The sequence below is a fragment of the Symphalangus syndactylus genome, chromosome 12 (genome assembly GCF_028878055.3).
Source record: "Symphalangus syndactylus isolate Jambi chromosome 12, NHGRI_mSymSyn1-v2.1_pri, whole genome shotgun sequence".
Taxonomy (NCBI): domain Eukaryota; kingdom Metazoa; phylum Chordata; class Mammalia; order Primates; family Hylobatidae; genus Symphalangus; species Symphalangus syndactylus.
Window position 1 is genome coordinate 146,211,926 of NC_072441.2, and position 27,067 is coordinate 146,238,992.

Consider the following 27,067-nt stretch of genomic DNA (forward strand, 5'->3'; position numbering starts at 1 on the left):
AAAAAAAAAAAAAAAAAAACGCCGGGCACGGTGGCTCATGCCTGTAATCCCAGCACTTTGGGAGGCCAAGGCGGGCAAATCACGAGGTCAGGAGTTCGAGACCAGCCTGACCAACATGGTGAAACCCCATCTCTACTAAAAATGCAAAAAATTAGGCCAGGCGTGGTGGCTCACGCCTATAATCCCAGCACTTTTGGAGGCCGAGGCGGGCGGATCACGAGGTCAGGAGATTGAGACCATCCTGGCTAACACGATGAAACCCCGTCTCTACTAAAAATACAAAAAATTAGCCGGGCGTGGTGGTGGGCGCCTGTTGTCCCAGCTACTCGGGAGGCTGAGGCAGGAGAATGGCATGAACCCGGAAGGCGAGGCTTGCAGTGAGCCGAGATTGTGCCACTGCACTCCAGCCTGGGAGGCAGAGTGAGACTCTGTCTCAAAAAAAAAAAAAAAAAAAAAAAAGTAAAAATCCAATCTTAAGCACTGTGGAAAAAATAAAGGAAGGAGGGAGGTAGGGAGTTTTGCAGAAAAATATAATTTTAAATAATACTGACTCTTCTCTCAACCCTATGAGGAAGATACTGTGAATCATACCCATTTTGTTGACCCAAAAACAGGCACAGGGAGGTTAGTGCCATGCTAAGAGTTGTATAACAACCAGCACACCAGGATTCTGACCCAGGCTTTGCTCCTAACCACTGGGTCATCCTGCCTCTGGGACAGTGCCATGGGGCAAAAGCTAGAAAAGAGTGCTGCTAGCAGGAAAGAGGGCAATTGAGGTCAGATAAGATGAGGACTGAAATTCATCTGCTGAATTTATTATTTATTTATTTATATATTTATTTTTGAGATGGAATCTCACTCTGTCGCCCCAGCTGGAGTGCAGTGGTGTGATCTTGGCTCACTGCAACCTCCACCTCCCAGTGGAGGTTGATTCAAGTGATTCTCCTGCCTCAGCCTCCTGAGTAGCTGGAATTACAGGTGCCCACCACCATGCCTGGCTAATTTTTCTATTTTTTTTTTTTGAGACGGAGTCTCATTCTGTTGCCCAGGCTGGAGTGCAGTGGCGCGATCTCGGCTCACTGCAGTGTCCACCTCCTGAGTTCACGCCATTCTCCTGCCTCAGCCTCCCGAGTAGCTGGGACTACAGGCGCCCGCCACCACGCCTGGCTAATTTTTTGTATTTTTAGTAGAGATGGGGTTTCACTGTGTTAGCCAGGATGGTCTCAATCTCCTGACCTCGTGATCCGCCCACCTCGGCCTCCCAAAGTGCTGGGATTGCAGGCGTGAGCCACCGCGCCCGGCCAATTTTTGTATTTTTAGTAGAGGCAGGGTTTCACCATGTTGGCCAGGCTGGTTTCAAACTCCTTACCTCAAGTGATTCACCCACCTTGGTCTCCCAAAGTGCTGGGATTACAGGCCTGAGCCACAGCACCCGGCCTTATCTGCTGAATTTAATGACAAGGAGATCGCCAGTGACCTTAGTAAGAACTGTTTCAGTGGCCAAGCAGAAAGTCGCTCTGGCAGATTGAGTGGCAGGGAAGGCCATGGAGACCTTTTATGTAGTTTTGGATGTGAGAGTGTTGAGATAGATAAGGCTGATATCAGCTGGAAGGTGGTAAGAAGCTTTTTTTTTTTTCTTTTTTGAGACAGGTGGGCTATCACAGCTCACTGTAGCCTCAGCCTGCTGGGCTCAAGCAATCCTCCCACTTCAGCCTCTCAAGTAGCTGGGACCACAGACGTGCACCACCACGCCTGGCTGATTTTTTGTGTTTTTTATAGAGGTGGGGCTTTTGCCACGTTGCCCAGGCTGGTCTCAAACTCCTGAGCTCAAGCAATCTACCCACCTGGGCCTCCCAAAGTGCTGGGATTACAGGCATGAGCCATTATACCCAGACACTTTCTTTTTTCTTTTTTTAATGGGAGAGGCTTTGAGCTTGTTTAAGAGCCAGTGAGAAGGATGTGGGGGAGAGGGAGAAGCTATGTTTACAAGAGAGAAGGGACTGTGGATGGTGTGGGCTCCTGAGAAGACAGGAGGAGCTGGATCCAGAGTGCAGGTGCTGGGGGCCAGCCACGGCGGCAGGGCAGGGCAAGGCAAGGCAAGGCAGAAAGAAAGAAAGAAAGGCCAGGCGTGGTGGCTCATGCCTGTAATTCCAGCACTTTGGGAGGCTGAGGCAGGTAGATCACCTGAGGTCGGGAGTTCAAGACCAGCGTGGTCAACATGGCGAAACCCTGCCTCTACTAAAAAATACAAAAAATTAAGCCAGGCATCTCCACTAAAAAATACAAAAAATTTAGCCAGGCATGGTGGCAGGTGCCTATAATTGCAGCTACTGGGAAGGCTGAGGCAGGAGAATCGCTTGAACCCAGGAGGCGGAGGTTGCAGTGAACCGAGATCACGCCGTTGCACTCCAGCCTGGGTGATGAACGAAACTCTGTCAAAAAAAAAAAAAAAAGAGAGAGAAAGGAAGGAAAGAAGGGAGGAAGGAAGGAAGGAAGGAAGGAAGGAAAAGAAAAAGAAGGAAAGAAAAAGGGAAGGGAAGGGAAAGAAAAGAAAAGGAAAAAGAAAGAGCTGGGTCAGGGGAGAACAGAGATCAAAGGCAGAGAGGACTGATGGGCAGGAATGTGGGGCTTCCTCTGTGAGCACTGGCAGGTGAAGACAGGGATGTGAGGCCTGGGACTCAGAGTGACTCATCTGTCACTGGGACTACAGTCAGGGGGCTCATTCTGTGTGGCTGGGATGAGATTTGTATTTTAGAAAAAGTAACTGAGTGGAGTGGTGGCCAGCCTTCCCCTGACAGGGGATCAGGGAGAAGTCTGTATCCACTGTCCCCAGGAACTTTCACCCCAGCTCACTTAGGAGAGGAATTCAAGAAGGTGTCTTGGCTTGGCTTGCAGCTCACCAGGTAAAAATGTCTCCAAAAGAAGGAAGGAATTTTTCCCCCAGTGCACATGCATTTGCAATTTTTGCAAAGGAGTAGATTGCTGTTGCCTCTGCACAGTTCCTCCCTTCCAAGTAACAGAGACACAGCAAGGCCGGTTATGATTTAGAATCACCACAGCCCTCAGATTAGTGTTTTGGAGCTGATGCAACCAGGTGGGAAAGGTATTCCTCTTATTTTGTTCTTATTATTATTTGTTAATTAGCTGCATGTAACTGCTACACAAGCAGAAGTTCTGGAATATTTGACTTGTTTTTTGTTTGTTTGTTTGTTTGTTTTGAGACTGAATTTTGCACTATCACCCAGGCTGGAGTGCAAGGGCGCGATCTCCGCTCACTGCAACCTCCACCTCCCAGGTTCAAGTAATTCTCCTGCCTCAGCCTCCCGAGTAGCTGGGATTACAAGTGCTCGCCACCACGCCCAGCTAATTTTTTGTATTTTTAGTAGAGACGAGGTTTCCCCATGTTGGCCAGGCCGGTCTTGAACTCCTGACCTTGTGATCCACCCACCTTGGCCTCCCAAAGTGCTGGTATTACAAGTGTGAGCCACCGTGCTGGCCTTGACTTGGTTTTCTAATAAAAAATAATAACTTTAAAATTGAGATTGTTTATAAGACACTGAATCTGTTTTTTGTTTTTTGTGTTTTTTTAATAGATATCTCACTATGTTGCCAAGGCTGGTCCCAAACTCCTGGCCTCAAGCCGTCCTCTGGCCTTGGCCTCCCAAAGCGTTGGGATTACAGGCATGAGTGACTATACCCAGGCTGCATCTAAATTTTTTAAAAGATATATTTAGGCCAGGCATGGTGGCTCATGCCTGTAATCCCAGCACTTTGGGAGGCCAAGGTGGGTGGATCCTTGAGCCCAGGAGGGTACGACACTAGGCTGGGCAACAGGGCGAGACCCTGTTCTCTACAAAAAATACAAAAATCAACCGGACATGGTGGAATGTGACTGTAGTCCCAGCTACTCGGGAGGCTGAGGCAGGAGAATGGCGTGAACCCAGGAAGCAGAGCTTGCAGTGAGCTGATATCACGCCACTGCACTCCAGAATGGGCGACAGAGCGAGACTCCGTCTCAAAAAAAAAAAAACAATTATTTTAATCTGCACTCACCATCGGAGGAAGAGACGGCATTTTCAGGCCTGGGTCATGGCCCTGACTACCCCAGTTTGTACTGATTTCCTGTCCCCCTCCTCTACTAAGTGGGTCCTGAGTTCCCAAAGGGCAGGGACCCCAACTTCTTCACTTCTGCATCCCGGAGCTAGCACAAAGCCTGACATAGACTAAACGTTCTGTGAACAAATAAGTGATGAACCCTGGCTGGGTGAGGGCATGTCAGATGTGGGATGGATGGATAACTGGGTCTGGCTGGTTATAGATAAATGAGTGAATGATTGTTGGGCGTGAGGATGAAGGAAGGCCAGAGCCACGTTGAGAGCGGGAAGAACAGCCCCCACTCCACGTCAAGTGGAGAGAGCAGTGCCTGTGGGCCCCTCAGGGAGGCCGTCTTACCAAAAGAGGGAACTGAGCTACACTGTGAAAACTAAGGAGGACTTGGATAAAGGCAAAGGGAGGCCCGGCTCAGTGGCTCATATCTGTAATCCCAGCATTTTGGGAGGCCAGGGCAGGACGATTACTTGAGGCCAGGAGTTCAAGACTACCCAGGGCAACATAGTGAGACCCAATCTCTACAAAATATTTTAAAATTACCCTGATGTGGTGGCACATGCCTGTAGTCCCAGCTACTAAGGAGGCTGAGGCAGGAGGATGCCTTGAGCCCAGGAATTTGAGGTTACAGTGAGCTGTGATCACCACATTGCACCCCAACCTGGGCAAAAGTGCAATACTCTTTCTCAAAATAAAATATAAAATAAGGCAAAGGCAAATGAAGGTAGGACTTCAACTGTTGTTACAGCCTCTTGGGGGCAGGAGCTGATGGGAAATACAGGATTGAGCCAGATCCTAGTGGGCCCTCAGTGCCAAACTAAGAAGCTTAGACTGTTAAGGCTTCTATTAATTAGCCACTGTGTATCAAGTCTAATTATCTGTTAGTTTATGCGATATCTCTATATCCCCACAACAACTTCTCAAGAGGGGGAGCATCTTCTCTACGTATAGTTGAAGAAATAGATTCAGAGAGGGAAAGTGACTTGCCCTAAGTCACACATCGGAGCTGGAATTTGAATCTGAGTTTAAATGACTACAAATCTGCGACTGCTTTAAAAAAACAAAAACAAAAACTCTCTCTGTTTTCTAACAATAAGGTCGCAGAGAACAGAGGGGGTTTGAGTGGGTGCCAGTTTGGGTGGAGGTGATATCATCTCTTAGGTGGACTTTTTTTTTTTTTTTTGAGACGGAGTCTTGCTCTGTCACCCAGGCTGGAGTACAGTGGCGTGATCTCGGCTCACTGCAGCCTCTGCCTCCCAATCAGCTGGGAATACAGGCATGTGCCACCACGCCCAGCTAACTTTCGTATTTTCAGTAGAGACGGAGTTTCACCATGTTGTCCAGGTTGGCCTTGAACTCCTGACCTCAAGTGATCCGCCCACCTTGGCCTCCCAAAGTGCTGGGATTACAGGCGTGAGCCACTGCGCCCGGCCTTAGGTGGAAATATTTGGCAGGGTGCCTCCTTAGCTGCACCATGAGCCTGGATTGCTCTGTTACAGCCTCCTCCGTCCTCTGATGGAGACCTTCTCCCTTAGGGCCAGGTAGCAGCTGAGTCAAGAACATTAAGCTGGACCCCAGACCACCAAGGCTCCCAAGGCCGGGCAGAGTCAGGGTGGAAGGAGGAAGAGTGGAGTGGAGGAAGTGTGGGATAAGAGCAGCAGACAGAGACCGTGGCAGTTTCTCCCCCAAGGCCAGCAGGTGATGGAAGTCAAGGCTGGAAGGGCCCTTGGAGATTACCTAGTCCAGTGACTTCCATGCATGGAAGAGGAGCCCCAAACCCAGCGGGGAAAGTGGGCGGCCCAAAGTCACGCAGGAGTCAGAGGCAGACTTCCCACCACAATTTACACCTCTTGACTCCCTTACCAGTGCCAAGATGGGAAAGGTGGTGCCAAGATGGGACAGGTGGCTGAGAAAGGCCTATTCTGCCATCAACCTGCTGTGTGACCTTGGACAAGTCACTTCCACTCTCTGAGCCTCATGTTCTCTTTCCTCAAAATGAAATAATGATTCCAGTTCTGCCTTTCTGCCAAGGAGCATCCAGTGAGAGATGAGCTTTACAATCTGCAGATCCCTGGGAGGGGAGTCACCAACAAGAGGCAGGCTGGTGCCAGGTGGGTAAATGCCAAGGTTGGGCCTGGCACCACCAGGCTTTCCTCACCACCTTGCCCAAGCCTGCAGCTTCCTTGGTCTCTGCCCAAGCCTTGCCATCTGTGTGGTAGCATCAGCTCCACCTTCTCCTGCCTCCCTGCCTGGAAAAAGGCTTCTTATGTCTTCTCACTTTATCTGAATCTTCCCTTCCCCTCCCCAGCCACACCCTCTTCTCTCCCCTTCTGTTGTAGTTGGGACTGTTTGTTGCAACTGACAAAAAACAGCAGGAAAAGCGGGGAGAACCAGCTTTAGGCATGGCTGTATTCAGAGGCCTGAAAGATAGCACAGGACATCGCCTTGTGTGTTCGGCCTTCCTCCCACACACTCTGTGTACCTTAGCTATGGCTTTCTCCGCAGGCAGGCCATCCACCTGAGGTGGCCAAGGCAGCCACCAACAGCTCCAAGCTCACACCACACCCATTCAGGTATCCTGGCAGGATAGCAGCTCTGCTCTGATTGTTCCAGCAAATACCTAGGGTGATTCTCAGGGGCAGAGCATGGGGTGAGCGCCTATCCCTGAATTCATCATTGTCTTTATTTGGCTAGACTTGGCTTACCTGCCCACCCCAGAAGCTAGAAATGAGTCAGCCCCACTCAAGCCATGTGGACAGAGTGGCAGGTGGTGGTTCTTTAAAGCAAAATTTGGCCGGGCGCGGTGGCTCACTCCTATAATCCCAGCACTTTGGGAGGCTAAGGTGGGTGGATCATTTGAGGTCAGGAGTTCAAGACCAGCCTGGCCAACACGGTGAAACTCTGCCTCTACTAAAAATACAAAAATTAGCTGGGTATGGTGGCAGGTGCCTGTAGTCCCAGCTACTCGGGAGGCTGAGGCAGGAGAATTGCTTGAACCCGGGAGGCGGAGGTTGCAGTGAGCTGAGATAGCTCCACTGCACTGCAACCTGGGTGACAGAGTGAGACTGTGTTTAAAAATCATGATAATAAATATTTAGAAATAAAAAATAAACAACCATTTTATTTAGTTCATGATTCTGTGGGTCAGCTGGGAGATTCTTCTGGTCTGGGCTCTGTGTCTGTGGTCAGCTAGTGACCCGGGGTAATCTAGCATGGCCTCGCTCACGTGGTTGATGGCTGATGGGCTGTCAGCTGGGGTGCCTTCGCTTTCCTCCCCGTGGCCTCTCGTCGTCCAGCAGGTCAGCTGGGGCTTGTTCACAAGGTGGTATTGTTACAAGTGAAGCAAGTGGGCAAGCTCCAACGAACACTGTTTTTTTTTCTTTTTTTTTTTTTTTTGAGACAGGGTCTCACTCTGTCGCCCAGGCTGGAGTGCAGTGACATGATCTTGGCTCACTGCAACCAATGCCTCCTGGGCTCAAGCGATTCTCTCACCTAAGCCTCCCGAATAGCTGGGACTACAGGTGCGCACCACCACGCCTGGCAATGGTTTGTATTTTTTGTTGAGATGGGGTTTCACCATGTTGCCCAGACCGGATGCATGCATTTTTCAAGCCTTTTTCAAACACGTTTGCATCGTGTTTGCCAAAGTCCCTTTAGGCAAAGCAAGTCGCATGTGCAAGCACAGCATGAGTGTGGAAGGGCACTACTGAAGAGCGTGGAAATAGGAAGAGGAGGATTCGAGGCCAATTTCGCAATCTATTCCAGCTCCTTCAGGGAAGCGGAGTGAAAAGCATTCCTTCTCTGTAGCCCAGGAATGCCATGGGCCAGGGCAAGCTCCAGATAGAGATCCTTGGAAGAGGTGACTCGGGCTCCAGGACTCCCCCGCCCTCCAAAGCTAAGGGTGGCAGTCTGGATTCTGATCCCACCATCTTCCCCACATGGAGAAGGTGCAGGAGCTTGAGCTGCTAGAGGGAAGGGCCTCCTTGACGGGGAGGAAGGTGTTCTGAACCCTCACTCCTATCACCTTTCAGCACACCCCAAAGTGATGATCAGGCTTAAGGATCCCCCAGCATCCCTTTGGTAGTGAAGGACTAGATGGTTCTGAGACTAATGCCTCATCACCATGGTAACTGATGCCACCTGCTCCCCAAGGTCAAGCAGGAATCCCTGTCCTTCCCTTTCAGGGAGTGACAGTGGCCTCAGCCTGTCTCTTCCACAGGTGGCTGCGCTGGAGCGGCAGATCTTTGACTTCCTGGGCTACCAGTGGGCTCCCATCCTAGCCAACTTCCTGCACATCATGGCGGTCATCCTGGGCATCTTTGGCACCGTGCAGTACCGCTCCCGGTACCTCATCCTGGTACGGCTCACCTAGCCCCTTCCCAAGCCAACTCCTCTCCTCACCCCTGCCCACTCCACCCCTCCCTGCTCCTCAAAACCAGAACTGCCCCTCAACACTGGGGCACTGGTCTTGGCTCCACCCAAAACAAGATGAGGTGAATGTGCACAGCCCAATGCTTCTTTGCTCAAAGGAGACAAGGATTTTTTTTTCCTGAAGAATTTTTTAGGGAAATAATCCAAATATAAACAAAACGGATCATGTAATGAGTGCTTGGCATGTGCCGGGCATGCTGCTAAATTTCACGTGCTTCGTCTCATGTCTACAATAGCCCTGTGAGGTAGATCTTAACAGCTCCATTTTCCAGATGAGGAAACTGAAGCTCAGAAAGGTTGCGAGTCTTCCTAAGGTCACACAGCTAATGAAAGCAAGGCAGGATTAGAACATCAGATCTACAGTGAAGGCTCCTGCCACGGCACCACACAGCCTCAGTAAGGGTTGGGCACAAGGACACAGGAGGGGTGGGCTTCATCTTATTTAGTATCTCAAGAAGCTTCAGGAAGGCTTGGCATTTGTCTCTCTTGCCCGACGTACATCAAGGATGTGTTCTGCAGCAGCTAGTGTGGCTTTGAGGTCAGTCCTCCCTGTGCTCCAGCCCCAGGAGTCTGGGTCTCTCTCCTCCTCCCCGACAGCCTCTTCCCAAGTCCTGGTCCCTGATGGTCTCTGTCAAACTCCTGCTTTCAGCTAGATTCACCCATATTCCCTGCTGTTCCTCAGTGACCTCTTCACATGGCTCTCTCGAGGGAAAAGGCTTTTCACTAGATTTACTACATACGTGCTTGACACCTACAATCACAATGACATGCAATGTCATGCTGCCTTCAGAGCCCACGCACACTCATTCTAGGACTTCTCTCCCCACCTCCACAGGCTCAGCTCCCAGAAGCCAGGTGAACAGGACCCTAACAAGGCTCTCCCTCATCTGACATAAGAGAACACTTCTCTCCAGTTCTCAGGAAAGCCCCAGGCACCACTGTCAACAACACTGTCTGCCAGGTGACAGCCACTAGAATTGCAGGCACAGGACTTGGGTAGAAGCATCCAGCTCTCAAACCAACCCTAACCTCCTCTCCAGCTCACTGCCATGGGTGGAATGCTGTTCTCCCCAGGGGTGGCCACATTCGGGATGTGGGAAAACTGAGGGGCCCAGGGCCTTGGTGCTGCCCTAGCATTGCTGTGCCCAGTACCTCCCATCCCAGCCCTCTCCCTCCAGACAGATGGAAAGGTTGCTGGAGTGGGGCACATTGACCTGTGTCATTCAAGCACAATTTACAGAGCAAGGAGGGGAGGGAGGAGGAAAGTGATGGAGGGAGGGCACCCAGGGCCCAGGCTGGACTCCCTTTCTGTGCTTGGGGCCTCAGTTTGGTCTGCTCACCCCAGCCTTTCTCCAGGCCCTATGCATGATCCTGCCTCCACCTCCCCTGGTTCCCTTATATCCAGACTCCAGCCACAGCCATGTGAGAAGATGTCACACACATACTCAGGCACAAGGCTGCAGGATAACCTCCTGTCTCTTTTGGTTTAAAGTTCCCAGCATCCACTGCCCTCCAGCCTGGGTGACAGACCAAGATCTTGTCTAAAAAAACCAAACAAACAAAAAAAGAATTAAGACTCTTTTTTTTTTTTTTTTTGAGATGGAGTTTCGCTCTTGTTGCCCAGTCTGGAGTCCAGAGGCGTGATCTCGGCTCACCACAACCTCCACCTCCCAGGTTCAAGCGATTCTCCTGCCTCAGCCTCCCGGGTAGCTGGGATTACAGGCATGCGCCATCATGCCTGGCTAATTTTGTATTTTTAGTAGAGACAGGGTTTCTCCATGTTGGTCAGGCTGGTCTCAAACTCCCGACCTCAGGTGATCTGCCCACCTCGGCCTCCCAAAGTGCTGGGATTACAAGCATGAGCCACTGCGCCCGGCCTGCCTGGCCTCCTTTTTTTTTAAAAAAAAAAAAAAAAAAAAAAAAAAAAGATGGGTTTTCTCCATGTTGCCCAGGCTGGCCTTGAACTCCTGAGCTCAAACGATCTGCCCACCTCAGCCTCCCAAAGTGCTGGGATTACAGGTATGAGCCACTGCACCTGGCCCATTTCCTATAGTCTTAATGGGGGGTTCATCCAGCTATTCTGTGCTAGGCATTGGCATTGCAGTGGTGAGCCAGGCAGGCAAAGTCCTCGCCCTTTAGTGGCTTACCACCTGGAAATGTTTCTGAAAGTGTCATCTGAGTCACAATCTCCTAGGAATTGATCCCTTTTAAACACCCCTAGAAATTCAGAATCAGTAGGTCTAGAGGTAGGACCCAAGAATCTGCATTTTTGACAAACATCCTTGAATGATTTCAGTATTCTAGAGACAGCTGGTCTAGAGGATATTGTTAGCAGAGTGGATGGGATTAGCTATCAGAGAACTTGGATTTGAGTGGCAGCCCTACCTCCTCCTAGCTGTGTGATCTTGGAAAGCTAAAACTTCCTTTCAGCTTTAAATTAGTTCTCTCTAAAGAGAGGGCAGTGCCAGCCTTGCAGGGCGGTTGTAAGGCCTGATGGGTGTGTAAATGATTTGTAAGCTACACTGTGCTCTCTGAGTGAGGTATTCTCACAATTTCCCCTGCCCAGATCTCCTCATCCCTGAGCTGTCTCCATTGACACTCCCCATCCCCCACTCCCCAGGCCCCACCCTGATCCCACCTCTGCTTTCCCCAGTATGCAGCCTGGCTGGTGCTCTGGGTTGGCTGGAATGCGTTCATCATCTGCTTCTACTTGGAGGTTGGACAGCTGTCCCAGGTAAGCCTCAGGCCTGGCAGTGCCATAGGGCAGAGCCTGACAATTCCCATCCCCTGCCCTAAGGGTATTGTGGTATAGGACCAGAGCATCATGTCTTGAAGAACGCTCTCTCTCCTTACATGCCCAAATAATCTGTGTGCCCCATTTCCTACCTACACAGTTTATTTCTGGCCTCCTCCAACACAATGATGGAGCAGATAAGGCTGAAGAGCAGTCCCTGTGAAGATGAGCCAGGTGTCCCAGCTGATCACAAGCTCAGTAAAAACCAACAGGATGTGGCAGCCCAGAAAGCTACTCTTAGGCCCCACTAATAGAGGTAGAGTATTCAGAGCAAGGGAGGTGAAAATGCCATGTGCTTTGTACTGCTTAGACCACAAAGATTTGAGTTAATTCTAATCAATACTTTTCAGAAGGGAAAGAGACTAGTTAGAGTTTGTTCAGGGAAGATTGAGCAGACCAAGAAAGTAGGGCTGTTTTGCTTGAATAAGAGCAAGCCCAGAGAGACACAACTTCTATTTTTAGATATAAAGGAGGCAAAATATGTGAATTTAATAGCATTGGCTTTGTAGTTTGACCCTGCTAGATTCAAATCCCAGCTCTAAAACCTTCTAGCTGTATTACCCTGGGCAAGTGGCTGATCCTCTCTGAGCCCCAGTTTCCTCATCTAGTGAGTGGACATGATAGCAAGTGCAACTTCATGTGGTTGCTGAGGGGATAAAATAAGGTCACACATCTGACTGCTTGGCCCCTGGTCGGCAGGCAGTGAGTATTTATCTGCTGAATGAGTGACTGCATGGATGGGCACATGGGTGCACACCCTGGGTGAGAACTTCTGATCTAGGCCAGCCCCTTCTCCATTTAACAAATGCGGAGACCAAGGCCCCAAAGGAGAGGTTAGCCCAGGGTGGCACGCAGGGGGAGCAGTGGACAGACTGAATGGGCTGTTAAGGGGCTGGTACTGAGGATTCACCTGTGGCTGGGAAATTGTTCCTTCCAGCTCTGAAAATTCTGAGGCCCCTGTGAGTCCACACAAACCCCTTCCCATCTCAGTGACAAAAGAGTGAGGCCTGTGTGGTCATTAAGTGCCACCTGTTGGTCAAATATGGACTTGCAGGTGCAGGCTCCCTGAATCCCTTCACCCGTCAATATAGTCTCCCTGGGCTGGGGGAGTAGCTCCCCCTCCCTCTCCCTCACACTCAGTATCCCAGGCCCCTTTGCCCCCAGGACCGGGACTTCATCATGACCTTCAACACATCCCTGCACCGCTCCTGGTGGATGGAGAATGGGCCAGGCTGCCTGGTGACACCTGTTCTGAACTCCCGCCTGGCTCTGGAGGACCACCATGTCATCTCTGTCACTGGCTGCCTGCTTGACTATCCCTACATTGAAGCCCTCAGCAGCGCCCTGCAGATCTTCCTGGCAGTAAGTCCTTCTGTCCCCCACCCTGCACACACTTCCTGATCCCTTTCTTTAGCTCTGGTTGAGGGGATGGGTTGGGTGCGGTGGCTCACGCCTGCAATCCCAGCACTTTGGGAGGCCATGGCGGGTGGATCACCTGAGGTCAGGAGTTCAAGACCAGACTGACCAACATGGAGAAACCCCGTCTCTACTAAAAATAAAAAATTAGCCGGGCGTAGTGGCACATGCCTGTAATCCCAGCTACTCAAGAGGCTGAGGCAGGAGAATCGCTTGAACCCAGGAGGTAGAGGTTGCGGTGAGCCGAGACTGCACCATTGCACTCCAGCCTGGGCAACGAGAGTGAAACTCCATTAAAAAAAAAAAGAGGGAATGAACCTAGGTCTTCTGCCTGTCTGTCCTTTTGTCTGGATCTGTTTCCATATCCTGTACCACCTTCCCTCACCCCTGCCCCAGCCCCTGTGCAGAGAGGGAACAGGTTTAGTGAGTAGGATGAGGCATCAGACTATGAATCAGTCCTGGGTTTAAATGCTCAATACACCCACTAGGGTGGGACAAGTCACCTGCCTTCTCGGAGCTTGTTTCCTTATTCACAAAAAAGAATGACAATACCAGCCTCAGAGTTGTGAGAATAAGAAAGTGACCCCAGTGGGCGTGATGCCTCATGCCTGTGGACCCAGCTACTTGAGAGGCTGAGGCAGGAGGATCGCTTGAGCCCAGGAGGTTGAAGCTGAAGTGAGCCATGATTGCACCACTGCACTACAGCCTGGGTGACAGAGTGAGACCCTGTCTGAAAGAAAGAAGGAAAGGAAGGGAAGGGAGGGGAGGGGAGGGGAGGGGAGGGGAAAAGAAAGGAAGGAAGGAAGGAATGAAGGAAGGAAAGAAGAAAGGAAGAGAAAGAAAGAAAAAGAAGAAAGAAAGAAAGAAAGAAAGAAAGAAAGAAAGAAAGAAAGAAAGAAAGAAAGAAAGAAACTCTAAGATAGGAATAGTTCCTGTTTCTATAAGGGCCAGCCCTGTCCTAGGCACTTTGTACCCGCGAAGTCACATAATCCTCTTTCTTCTTAACAAGCCATAAGGTATTACCCAAGTCCAACTGGGAAAACTGAGGCTCAAAGAGGTAAAGTGATTACTTGTCTCAAGTTACACTTTCAGAAGAGTTAGACCATGTATGTTTGACTTTAAGGTGAAAACATTTAACTGGAAGTTGTTACGGTTTGCCTTCATCCTGGCATGCCTCCTCCCTTGCCAGGCAGGGTGTACAGGGCCTGGCAGGGGGTGGAGGAAGAGGTTCCCACGCCTCCTTCCCTCCCTGACGTGTGACCTCCACTCCCAGCTGTTCGGCTTCGTGTTCGCCTGCTACGTGAGCAAAGTGTTCCTGGAGGAGGAGGACAGCTGTGAGTAAGGCGCCCCTGGGGAAGTGGGGATCTGGCCCTGCGCCTTCAGCACCCTGGACAGAGGCCTGTGACGCCGCGGCGGGAGGGAGCCCGGGGTCGGCCACGGGCCCCTTTCGAGGGGAAGAGGCGGCTGGTATGGAAGGCTCTGCATACCAGCCCGTTCCAGGCTGGGGTCCAGACGTCCAGGTGCCCAGTCCCTGGCCCCAGCACCCCCTTTCCCCAATCTCGCCCCGCCCCCATCAGAGGTCTCGTCCCCTTTAGAGGCCCGAGCCCCGCCCCCAGGAGCCTTCTCTCCCCTCGGACCGCCCGGCCTCCCAGGCCCAGGCCTTAAGGACTGGGGCCTGACCCTCCACTGGCCCGGCCCCGCCGCCTCCAGACCCCCAGAGGCCCATCCCTCCGGGTCCAGCCGAAGCCCCGCCCCAGGCCCTGAGCGGGGTCTGGCCCTCGCCGCTCCCCTCCTCATGGCTTCTCTGGCTCCGCGTCCTGGGGTGGGAGTCCTGCCCTCAGAGTCTCCCCCTCCAGGACCCAGGCTCCCTCCCCTCGCCCCCGCCGCCGACCCCTCACACGCGCCGCCCTCTTCCGCAGTTGACTTCATCGGCGGCTTTGACTCCTACGGATACCAGGCGCCCCAGAAGACGTCGCATCTACAGCTGCAGCCTCTGTACACGTGGGTCACGGCCCCTGCTGGCGTGGGGTGGGCCGGGCAACCGGGTCTCTCCGCCCCCGTGCTTTTGGGATCCACTGCCCCTAACCTGCCTTTGTTTCCCGCAGGTCGGGGTAGCCTCTGCCCCGCGCCCATCCCGGCGCCTCGCCCTGGGGCCGCTGGACTGACGGCAGCTGCCGCGAGCTCGGGCCAAGGCGCAGGCGCGCCCCCTGGTGGCCCGCGCGCTCACTGCAGCCTGCGCCCGCCCCCGGGTCTGCAGCTGGAGATGCGGACTTGGACTTGGTCTTGGACTTGAGCTTGGCTCTTCGCAGCCCGGACTTCGGAGGAGTGGGGCGGGGCGGGGGAGGGGCACCACGGGTTTTTCGGTTTTTGTTTGTTTGTTTGTTTTTAATCTCAGCCTTGGCGGGAGCTGGGGCCTTCCTCTTCTCCAGCCTCTCCCTTTCGCTCTTCACTCAGCATCCTGCCCCCCACGCCCCCCGTCCAAAAACAGCAGGACATCAGACCCATCCCATCCCACCACACTCACTCACCAGCTCTGGGGAAAGCTACTGTGAACCAGGAGCAGGATTCCTGGGTTCTAATCGCAGGTCCATCACTGACTGTGACGTCTAGCAAAGCCCTTGCCCTCTCTGAGCCTCGGTTTCCGCACCTCAAGTAATTAATCCCTTAGCAAATGGACTCTTTTAGACTTCTCATTTAACTCAATTCCCTGAGCTAGGCTGGGATTAAAATTCTCATTTTGCGGTACATTAAAACTGAGGCCCAGAGATGTGATTTGCTTGAGGCCACACAGCTAGATTTTTGGTGGAAGTGGGCCTTGAGCACAGTGTACTTTCTGCAGTTTCTGACCGTAAAACCCAGTGTCTGCTCTCTGAGTTCCATTTCCAAGCCCCCCTCCATCTTGGACCTATGTGGTCTCCACCATATTCACACACCACCGCCACCACTTGCCAATGCCTCTCTTAAAGCAATATACCCATTCGTTCTCTTATTGGGAACCGGATGGATGGAGCCCTAAATTCAGCCCCACCCACAGAGAAGCCTTCCTACACTCAGCCTCTGTCCACCCTTGGCAAATCTTTCAAGCTCTCTCCTCCAGGAAAGGGGGGCCCCAACTCAGTCACCCCACCCCCTTCCAGGTCCCTGCGGCTGGTTCTACTGTATCCCCATCACCTCCACAGCTCCACTCACCCCTGACGGTCCATCCACCTCACCAGTTGGAAGGCTTGTGGTTTCAGAGAGGAGTAATGCTGGTCAGTGCTGCCCAGACTCCAGTGTTTACGGATCACCAGCGTTTACAACCAATCCAATGGCCAGAAGCCTCCTCTAAGAAGCCCAGAAAGAGTTCTGAAGGGGCAGATGGGGGTGTGAGTAGTGGGGAAGTCGGGATTGCCAGTACCCTCACCCTTCCTTGGGGGCAAGTAGAGGTGGGAACACTTTCCCCACCTCCCTCCACAGACACTCCTGAGGACCCTGCATCCCATGTACTGCCTGGTGCGTCCATAGAGAGAGGATCAGGTTTCAGCATTTCATCTGTGAAAGAGGCATGGCCCTGGGTTAGAAAGGAGGGCAGGAGACATGGAGGGACTGGGGGGGACACCCAGATGGTGCAGATGGTTTGCACACCTGAGCCTGTCTGTGGTGACCATTCCGTTCCTCGCCCACTACCCCTCCAATCTATCATTCCCTACTCTCTAAGGCCAAAATATCCTGAGCGAGGCTGGCGACCCCACCCCACCATCTCAACTGCAAGCAGCCAGCCCCAGGAGTTCCTCTGGCCCCCACAGGCATGGAGCTCCCGGCTGGTGGGTACAGCTTGAGAGGGGGGCAGCTCCCTCAGGCTAAGCTACTGCCCTTCACTGGGCCAGACCTGCCTCCAGCCCTCACCTCTCTCACCCCCTCTCTCCCCCAGGCCCCTTTCTACTCAACGGGTGTAGCCACTGGTGCTTTGAAGCCTTTTGTTTTTATAAGACGGTTTTTGAAGGGGACCAGTTTCTCTCTTCACTGGGACCTTGCAAGGAGGGGAGTGCTCTCCTGGTTTCTGTGCAGGCGGATTGATTAAAGATGGTGTTTTCTTCTCTATCTTCCTGTCCTGCCCATTGGGTCTATAGAACTTTCTAAGTGAGAAGTCCCTGCACGAAGGCAGGCAGGAATGATTTGATGTTGATGTTATCAAATATTCCTGGGGTGGCCAGGCACGGTGGCTCATGCCTGTAATCCCAACACTCTTGAAGGCTGAGGTGGGCAGATCACGCGAGGTCAGGAGTTTGAGACCAGCCTGGCCAACATGATGAAACCCTGTCTCTACTAAAAATACAAAAATTAGGCAGGGCCGGGAGGCTGAGGAAGGAGAATCACTTGAACTTGGGAAGCAGAGGTGGAGTGAGCTCAGATGGCGCCACTCTACCCCAGCCTGGGTGATAGAGCAAGACTCCATCTCAAAAAAAAAAAAAAAAAAAGAAAGAAAGAAATCCTGGGGCACTGGCCTGTGACTCTGATGGGGTGTGAAGTTTCAGGCAACTCACTGTCCCTCTCTATACTCATCCAAAAACAAAAACAAAAAAGCAGAGGTCAAGCAAAATCAGTGGGTTCCCAAATGTGGCTTCATAATCCCTTAGATATCTTCCTACTTATTTTCCTGATAAAATGCATTTTAAGTTTATGCTTTCAAATATCCTTTGCATCTTGGCTCTTCCTGAGAATTCAGTTCTGGGTGTGGAATGAAGTGACACACAGTGCTTTAGACACGGATTCCTGCATCCAACCTTTGATATCCTGGATACTTTTCTGGGGATACAGCCCAAGAATCAGTATTTAGAATGTTTTAATTTGTGCATCGGGGGGTATGTGGGTGAACGGGTAATATGTATATAAGGTACAGAAGTCAGAAGGTCCCAGTGGGATTATATACTCATACCTTTTTTTCATATCTTTCCAAGGATAGGCCTTTTTAAAATTATACAATTTTTGGTCAGGCATGATGGCTCATGCTTGTAATCCCAGCACTTTTGGAGGCAGAAGCAGGAGGACTGCCTGAGCCCAGGAGTTCCAGACTCACCTTGGGCAACATAGGGAGACCTCATTTCTTAAAAAAAAAAAAAAAGTAAAAATTAGCTGAGCATGGAGTAGCACATGCCTTTAGTCCCAGCTGCTCAGGAGGCTGAGGCAGGAGGATTGCTTGAGCCCAAGAAGTTGTTGCAGTGAGAGCTGAGATTGTGCCACTGCACTACAGCCTGGGAAACAGAGTAAGACTGTCTCAAAAACAAACAAACAAAATTACACATTTTTTTCTTTTTCACACAAATGGCAACATATTCTACTTACTCTTTGACCCCCTGCTTCTTTTTTTTTTTTTTCCCCTTGAGATAGAGTCTTGCTCTGTCTCCCAGGCTGAAGTGCAGTGGCGCAATCTCAACTCACTGTAACCTCTGCCTCCCGGGTTCAAGTGATTCTCCTGCCTCAGCCTACCAAATAGCTGGGATTATAGGTGCCTGCCATCACACCTGGCTAATGTTTGTATTTTTATTTTATTTATTTATTTATTTATTTTTGAGATGGTGTCTCGCTCTGTTGCCCAGGCTGGAGTGCTATATTTTTAGTGGAGATAGGGTTTCGCCATGTTGGCCAGGCTAGTCTCGAACTCCTGACTTCAAGTGATCCACCTGCCTTGGCCTCCTAAAATGCTGGGATTACAGGAGTAAGCCACCACACCTGGCCTCTTTCACTTAATCTTGGAACTCTTCCCCCAATAATTCCTGTGGAGCTTCCTCTTTTTCTTCCATGGTGACAGGTCTTGATGCAGCTGGCAGGTAAGAATCAGAGGTCCTTACATAATGATGCCCCAAGTCAGTTATGCAAACCCCTGTGGACCACTCCTGACTATGGGGTCCAGAGGAAAATAAGTCACAGACACAGAACCTCCAAGGAGCTTCTGATCTTCTGCTGATAGCGGGCAGTCAATGCTGAGGGCACAGAGTAGAGTGAAAGGCAATCATTAATAGGAGCTCAGGAGAGAGATCTGAGTGCCCCAGCAGAGGCAACAGCATGAGCAAAAGGGTGGAGGTAGGAAAATACATAGTGGCCAGGGTAAGAATAGTTGGAGATGAATTGGTTGGAGAAGGCTTCAGTGGATAATATATTTGTTTATATTCGTTTCCTATTTCTGTTTTTCTTTTTTTTTTTTTTTTTTTTTTTTTTTTTTGAGATGAGAGACAGGGTCTTGCTCTATCACCCAGGCTGGAGTGCAGTAGCATAATCATGGCTCACTGCAGCCTTGCCCTTCTAAGCTCAAGCGATCTTCCCTCTTCAGCCTCCCGAGTAGCTGGGACCACAGGTGTGTGCTCAGGAGGATAGCTTGAGCCCAGGAGTTTAAGGCTGCAGTGAGCTCTTATCATGCCACTGCACTCCAGCCTGGGTGACAGAGCAAGACCCCAACTCTCCCATCTCTCTCTTTTTTAAATTTTTTTGAGACAGGGTCTCACTCTGTCACCCCGGGCTGGAGTGCAGTAGCTTGATCTGGGCTCATTGCAACCTCTGCCTCCCGGATTCAAGCGATTCTTGTGCCTCAGCCTCCCACGTAGCTGGGACTACTGGCGTGTGCCATCACACCCAGCTAATTTTTGTATTTTTAGTAGAGGCAGAGTTTCGCCACGTTGGCCAGGCTGGTTCTGAACTGCTGGCCTCAAATGATCCGCTCACCTCAGCCTCCCAGTGTGCTGAGATTACAGGCGTGAGCCACTGCACTTGGCAGAGACCCAATCTCAAAAAAAAAGGGAGCTGTATCTGGGTTACAGCAGTCCTGAATGTTGAATCAATGCATCAGCCTGACGTGATAGCCATGTGGAAGTACTGAAGGATCTCCATCACAAGCTAATCAATTAGAGCCATACTTTAGAGAGAGTGGGCAGGGCTGGAAGGTTAGGCTAGAGGAGGAAAGCAGGAAGCAGTGTTCTGTCTGCAAGAGGCCTAGCTTGTCTCACTTCTGCATGTAGGCATGTGTCTCAGGGTTATGTGTGTGATCATGAGCACTCTGTGTATTAACTTGGGAGACCTAGTATGGTAATGATCAGCATGAACTGCAGGAGCCAGGCAGACCTGGATCCAAATATTAAATTCCCCACTCTGGAACCAGTCGAGCTGGTCCTCCCAGGCAGTCCAGTGGATGTTCCCCTAGTTCCTGCCATCCTGAGGCCATCTTCCCACAACCTCTGCATATTAAAATAATCCAGGTAGGGCTGACCATCTTCCAATAACTGCCAAGTCAAAGGTGCCCAAGGCATTCTTTGAAGCAATGAGATGTGGATTGAGCCACAGTGTATTTGACAAGCACAACAGTCTGCTGGGACTTAGGGACATAATGTTTTCTTCAGTGCATTGGAATGTGGGTCTTGCAACTTCTAAACAGATTAGGGATGAAGTAGGTCCTGACCCCAAGGCCTCATTCCTTTCTAAGAAGATTCATTATTCCAAAGGGCCAGGGCAGTGGTTTTCAATCTTGCAGATTTTTTTTTCTTTTTTGGAGGTGGAGTCTCACTCTGTCACCCAGGCTGGAGTACAATGGCGCGATCTCAGCTCACTACAACCTCCACCTCCTGGGTTCAAGTGATTCTCTTGCCTCAGCCTCCTGAGTAGCTGGGATTACGGGTATGCGCCACCACGCCCAGCTAATTTTTGTATTTTTAGTAGAGATGACGTTTTGCCATGTTGACCAGGCTGGTCTTGAACTCCTGACTTCAGGCGATCCACCTGCCTAGGCCTCCCAAAATGCTGGGATTACAGGCATGAGCCACCACGCCTGGCCCAGTTTTGCAGAATTTAAGAATCCCTTAAAATCCAGATTCCTGAGCCCCAATTACTCTGAGACACACTGAATCCAACATCTCCAAGGCAGTGATGGCAATCTGTGCTTTTCACCAGTGCCCCAGGTGATCCAGGTTTGGGAAGTCTTAGGCCCTGGTGAAGAGGCATTCAAACAGGTTTGAAACTCCACCTATGTCACTGTCTTCAAGGCCCTGTCAAATTATGCCTGCCAGCTCCCTCATCTCAAGAGCTAGGCTTTAAGAATATTTTCCCAAGCCAGGTGCAGCAGCTCACGCCTGTAATCCCAGCACTTTGGGAGGCCGATGCAGGTGGATCACAATGTCAGGAGTTTGAGACCAGTCTGGCCAATATGGTGAAACCCCATCTCTACTAAAAATACAAAAATTATCCGGGTATGGTGGCAGGCACCTGTAGTCCCAGTTACTCGGGAGGCTGAGGCAGAAGAATCACTTGAACCCGAGAGGCGGAGTTTGCAGTGAGCCGAGATCGTGCCACTGCACTCCAGCCTGGGTGACACAGTGAGACTCCATCTCAAAAAAAAAAAAAAAAAAAAAAAAAAAGAATATTTACTCAAAGCTGGCCGGTGTAATGGCTCATTCCTCTCCCAGCACTTTGGGAGGCCAAAGCAGGCAGATCACCCGAGGTCAGGAATTCGAGGCCAGCCTGGCCAACATGGTGAAACCCAATCTCTACTGAAAATACAAAAATTAGCCGGGTGTGGTGGCACGCACCTGTAGTCCCAGCTCCTTGGGAGGCTAAGGCAGGAGACTCACTAGAATCCAGGAGGTGGAGGTTGCAGTGAGCCATGATCACACCAGTGCACTCCAGCCGGGGCAACAGAGCGAGACTCTGTCTCACAATATAAAAATAAAATAAGAATATTTTCTCACTTGATCTTCGCCAAAAGGCCGAGAAGCGATTCTCAAAGCTGAATTACATTTAAGCTTAATCTTATTTATTACTAACAATCTTAAAATTTTAAAAAATGGATTAGCCATTTCAATGGTTATAACCAATTCCTGAAATTGAGTATTGGTTTAACTTCACCACTAGATTAGTTTGGTCAAAGACTGGGGTCCTGGTGTAACCGCCCAATGAATTCTCCTTACCCGCTGCCTAGACAGTGCCGATTTATCAAGACAGGAGAATCGCTATAGAGAAAGAGTAATTCATGCAGAGCTGGCTGTACAGGAGAATGGAGTTTTGTTACTCAAATAAGCCTCTCTGAAAATTCAGGGATGGGAGTTTTTAACGATAATTAAGTGGGTAAGGGCTCAGAAGTTGGGAGTGCTAATTGGTCAGGTTGGAGATAAAACCAACAGGAACCATGAGGTTGAGGTGAGTTTTTCTTTCTTTTTTTTTTGAGACAGAGTCTCACTCTGTTGCCCAGGCTGGAGTGCAGTGGCACGATCTCGGCTCACTGCAACCTCTGCCTCCCGGGGTCAAGCAAAATTCTCCTGCCTCAGCCTCCCGAGTATCTGGCATTACAGGCATGTGCCACCAGGCCCGCCTCATTTTTTTGTAATTTTTGTAGAGACGGGGTTTCACGTTATGATCCGCCTGCCTCGGCGGGCTGGGATTATAGGCGTGAGCCACCGCACCCGGCCCCTATGAAGTGAGTTTTTCATGCTGTCTACTGTTTCAGGGCGAGATCAAAGAACTGGTTGAGCCAGATTATGGGTCTGGATGGCGTCAGCTGGGAACAGCAAGGTCTGCAAAATATCTCAAGCACTGATCTTAGGTTTTACAACACTGATGTTATTCCCAGGAGCAATTTGAGGAGGTTCAGGCTCTTGCAGCCAGAGCCTGCATGGTTCCTAAACCGTAATTTTTTTTTTTTTGAGACTGAGTTTTGCTCTGTCACCCAGTCACTCTGCAGTGACAGGATCTCAGCTCACTGCAACCTTCCCCTCCCAGGCCCAAGCGATTCTCCTGCCTCAGCCTCCCGAGTAGCTAGGATTACAGGCGCCCACCATCATACACCCAGCTAATTTTTGTATTTTTAGTAGAGATGGGGTTTCACCATGTTGGCCAGGCTGGTCTTGAACTCCTGACCTTAGGTGATCTGCCCTCCTCGGCCTCCCAATAAACCATAATTTCTAATCATGTAATTTCTTTTTTTCTTTTTTTTCTGAGATAGAGTCTTGTTCTGTCACCCAGGCTGGAGTGCAGTGGTGCAATCTCAGCTCACTGCAAGCTCCGCCTTCCGGGTTCACACCATTCTCCTGCCTCAGCCTCCGGAGTAGCTGGGGCTACAGGCATCCGCCACCTCGCCCAGCTAATTTTTTGTATTTTTAGTAGAGATGGGGTTTCACCGTGTTAGCCAGGATGGTCTCGATCTCCTGACCTCGTGATCCGCCTGCCTCGGCCTCCCAAAGTGCTGGGATTACAGGCGTGAGCCACCTCACCCAGCTAATAATTTCTTAGTCCTATGAAGGCAGAATGGTCCCCAGGCAAGAAGGGGGTTTATTTCAGCCGGGTGCAGTGGCTCATGCCTGTAATCTCAGCACTTTGGAAGGCCGAGGTGGGTGGATCACGAGGTCAAGAGATCGAGACCATCCTGGCTAACACGGTGAAACCCCATCTCTACTAAAAAAAATACAAAATTTAGCCGGACGTGGTGGCAGGCACCTGTAATCCCAGCTACGGGGGAGGCTGAGGCAGGACAATGGTGTGAACCCAGGAGGAGGAGCTTGCAGTGAGCCGAGATCGTGCCACTGCCCTCCAGCCTGGGCGACAGAGCAAGACTCAGTCTCAAAAAACAAAAAAAAACGAAGGGAGTTTATTTCGGGAAAGGGCTATTATAATTTTTGTTTCAAAGTTAAAGTATAAACTAAATTCCTTCCCAAGGTTACTTTGGCCTACACCCAAGAATGAACAAGGGCAGCTTAGAAGTTAGAAGCAAGATAGTGTCGGTTAGGTCAGATCCCTTTCACTGCCATAATTTCCTCAGTTACAATCTTTGCAAAGGTGGTTTCACTTGAAGGGAGGGGGTGCCACGAATGGGGAGGCAGTCTGAGCTCTCTGCCTGTCCCTCTTCTAGCCTCAGCCTCAGTCACCCGGAGGAGGTGGGGGCAGTCCCACTCTGCCCCACCCCTACCCAGGTGATGGAGGCCACACTCTGCCTTGGGCCTCAGTTCCAGTGACTAAGCAGTTCCCCTCAGTCAGCCCTGGAATGAGACTGAGCAGGCCCAGGCCAGCCGGAGCTCCAGGGAGCCTTGTGCTGGGTATCCGACACTACTGTTGGCACTAGTCCTTCCTCTGTCAACAACCTGTGACCTTGGGGAACTACTCCCGCTCTGGTCTTGGTGATGTCATCTGTGAAATGAGAGGGCTGGACTTTGCTTGCGTAATATTCACTGGCTGCTTTACTGCTGACATTCTGGGATAGAGCTTCTCAACCTTCACTATACTTGGAATGCCTTTCTAAAATACAGATACAGCTAGGCACGGTGTCTCATGCCTGTAATCCCAACACTTTGGGAGGCTGAGGTTGGCGGATCATTCAAGGCCAGGAGTTCAAGACCAGCCTGGCCGACATGGTGAAACCCTGTCTCTACTAAAAATACAAACATTAGCCAAGCGTGGTGGCACAAGCCTGTAATCTCAGCTATGGGGGAGGCTGAAGCATGATAATTGCTTGGACCCGGGAGGCGGAGGTTGCAGTGAGCTAAGATCACACCACTGTACTCCAGCCTGGGCAACAGAGCAAGACTCTGCCTCAAAAATAAGAATAAGAATAAAATAAAATATAGATTCCACTAGGCTCAGTGGGGTGCACCTGTAGTCCTAGCTACTTGGGAGGCTGAGACAAGAGGATCCCTTGAGACCAGGAGTTTGAGTCTAGCCTGGGCAACATAGTGAGATCCTGTCTCTTAAAATAAAGTTTATAAACATATATATGTATAAATTTTTTAAATAAAATACAGATTCCTGGGCTCCACCTGCATAACAGGTTATAATTCATTGGAACCTGGAGCCCATGCATCTGAATTCATCCTTCAAATGTTTATTAACCACCTACTATGTGCCAGAAATTGCAAATAAGCAGTGAACTAAACAGACGGTAATCCCTGCTCTTGGTGAGGGTGTCTACTGGGAGGATGCACACAACAAATAAACAAGGGGCCTGGGGAAGGGGCTCACACCTGTAATCTCAGCACTCTGGAGGCCAAAGTGGGAGGATTGCTTGAGCCCAGAAGTTCAAGGCCAGTCTAGACAACATAGCAAGATACTGTGTCTACAAAAAATTTAAAAATTAACCAGCTGTGGTGGCACATGCCTGTAGTCCCAGCTACTCAGGAGGCTGAGGCAGGAGAATCACTTGAACCCTGCAGGCAGAGCTTGCAGTGAGCCAAGATCATGCCACTGCACTCCAGCCTGGGCAAGAGAGTGAGACTCTGTCTCAAAAAAAAAAAAAGAAAAAGAAAAAGAAATTTTAATGAATACCTACTATGTTCCAGGCACTGTCCTAGATACTGGGCTACAGCAGTGAACAGGACAGGCAAGGCCCTAGATTTCTTTCTTACAGCTTACCTACTGGACAGAATCAACATAAATGTTCTGTTTAGTCTTCCTAACAATCCTAAGAAAGTAAGTTCTATTACCACCAGCTTATAGATGGAGAAACGAAAGCTGGCATAGATAAAGTCACTTACCCAAGTCTATACAGCTAGTAAGTGGCAGGACCTGCATTCAAGTCCAGCCTCTCTGACTCCTGAAATCCGTCTCTAACCACCGAACACATATTGTTTAACCGCAAATTCCTTTTCATTTTTTTCTTAGCATTCATAGGGAATTCTGATGCCTAGCCAGAGCCATGAACCACTACCCTAAAACTTGGGAGACTCTTAATTTTTTTATTGCTTGCATAGCAAATCACCCCAAAACAGTGGCTAAAACCAACAAACATTACCTCCCACGGTTTTTGTGGGTCGGAAATTCAGGAGCAGCTTAGCTGAGTGGTGCTGGCCAGAATCTTTCATGAGATTGCAGTTAAGACTTAGGAAGCTGGGTGTGACAAAGCACACCTGTAATCCCAGCAATTCGGGAGGCTGAGGTGGGAGGATCACTTGAGTCTAGGAGTTCAAGGCTGCAGTGAGCTATGATTGTACCACTGCCTCCCAGCCTAGGTGACAGAGTAGGACCCCATCTCTAAAAAATGAATTTTAAAAATTAAAAAAGGGACGGGAGTGGTGGCTCATGCCTGTAATCCCAGCACTTGGGGAGGCTGAGGTGGGCGGATCACTTGAGGTCAGGAGTTCAAGACCAGCCTGACCAACATGGTGGAACCCCATCTCTACTAAAAATACAAACATTAGGCCAGACGCAGTGGCTCATGCCTGTAATCCCAGCACTTTGGGAGGCTGAAGCAGGCAGAGCATGAGGTCAGGAGATCAAGACCATCCTGGCCAGCATGGTGAAACCCCGTCTCTAGTAAAATACAAAAAAAAAAAAAAATTAACCAGGCATGGTGGTGGGCACCTGTAATCCCAGCTACTTGGGAGGCTAAGGCAGGTTAATCGCTTGAACCTGGGAGATGGAGGTTGCAGTGAGCTGAGATCATGCCACTGCACTCCAGCCTGGGCGACAGAGACACTGTTTCAAAAATAATAATAATAAAATAAAAATTTAAAAAAGCTGGGCACATTGGCTCATGCCTGTAATCTCAGCACTTTGAGAAGCCAAGACAGGCAGATCACTTGAGGCCAGGAGTTCGAGACTAGCCTGGCCAATGTGGTGAAACCCCATCTCTACTAAAAATATAAAAATAATTAGCCGGGCGTGGTGACTGGCGCCTGTAATTGCAGCTACTGGGAGGCTGAGGCATGAGAATCGCTTGAACTAAAGAGGTGGAGGTTGCAGGGAGTAGAGATCACACCATTGCACTCCAGCCTGGGCAACAGAGTGAGACTCTGTCTCTGTTCTTTTGTTTGTTTGTTTGTTTTTGTTGTTGTTGTTTTGAGATGGAATTTCCGTCTATAGCCCAGGCTGGAGTGCAGTGGTGCCATCTCGGCTCATTGCAAACTCCGCCTCCCAGGTTCAAGCGATTCTCCCGCCTCAGCCCCGCCGGGGTAGCTGGGATTACAGGCACCCGCCAACCGCACCCAGCTAATTTTTGTATTTTTAGTAGAGACAGGGTTTCTCCATGCTGGCCAGTCCTTTTTCCTGGGGAGCGCCGTCAGACTGGATGGGGAGAAACTTAATACAAAAAAAATACAGAATCAATGCTCTAATGGCAGTAGATTCCATGGCGGGTGGAGGCTCACAGTGGAAACACAGAAGAGGGCAATCAAGGGAGTCTTCACAGAAGAGGTGGCCCCTGAACTAAGACTTGAAGGATGAAGAGGAGTGTATTTGGAAGACACGTGTGGGGAGAACAGCATTCTAAGCCAAAGTACAGCTTGTTCAAAGAGGTCAAACAGCACAGGGGTATGAGAGAGCCTAGCATGTTTTGGGAATTTCAGAGTTAGAAGGAACCTGATATCACTGAGTGGAAAC

At 50.4% G+C, this 27,067-nt stretch overlaps 1 protein-coding gene across 5 annotated transcripts in view; it reads left to right on the forward strand.

Annotated features, from left to right (window-relative positions):
* Window positions 1-16,828, forward strand: part of NKAIN1 (sodium/potassium transporting ATPase interacting 1) — a 59,967-nt gene extending 43,139 nt beyond the window's left edge. For 2 of the 5 annotated variants that reach the window (XM_063627995.1, XM_055255503.2), the window contains exons 2-7: window positions 8,327-8,464; window positions 11,192-11,272; window positions 12,497-12,694; window positions 14,022-14,082; window positions 14,668-14,749; window positions 14,854-16,828. In XM_063627995.1, coding sequence (XP_063484065.1) covers window positions 8,327-8,464; window positions 11,192-11,272; window positions 12,497-12,694; window positions 14,022-14,082; window positions 14,668-14,749; window positions 14,854-14,863 — 570 coding nt within the window. In that variant the 3' untranslated portion in view covers window positions 14,864-16,828. Of the gene's footprint in view, window positions 1-7,510; window positions 7,654-8,326; window positions 8,465-11,158; window positions 11,273-12,496; window positions 12,695-14,021; window positions 14,083-14,667; window positions 14,750-14,853 lie in introns of those variants that run through there. The other 3 variants (XM_055255502.2, XM_055255504.2, XM_055255506.2) reach the window with 3 other exon arrangements.
* The last annotated feature ends 10,239 nt before the right edge of the window (window positions 16,829-27,067 follow it).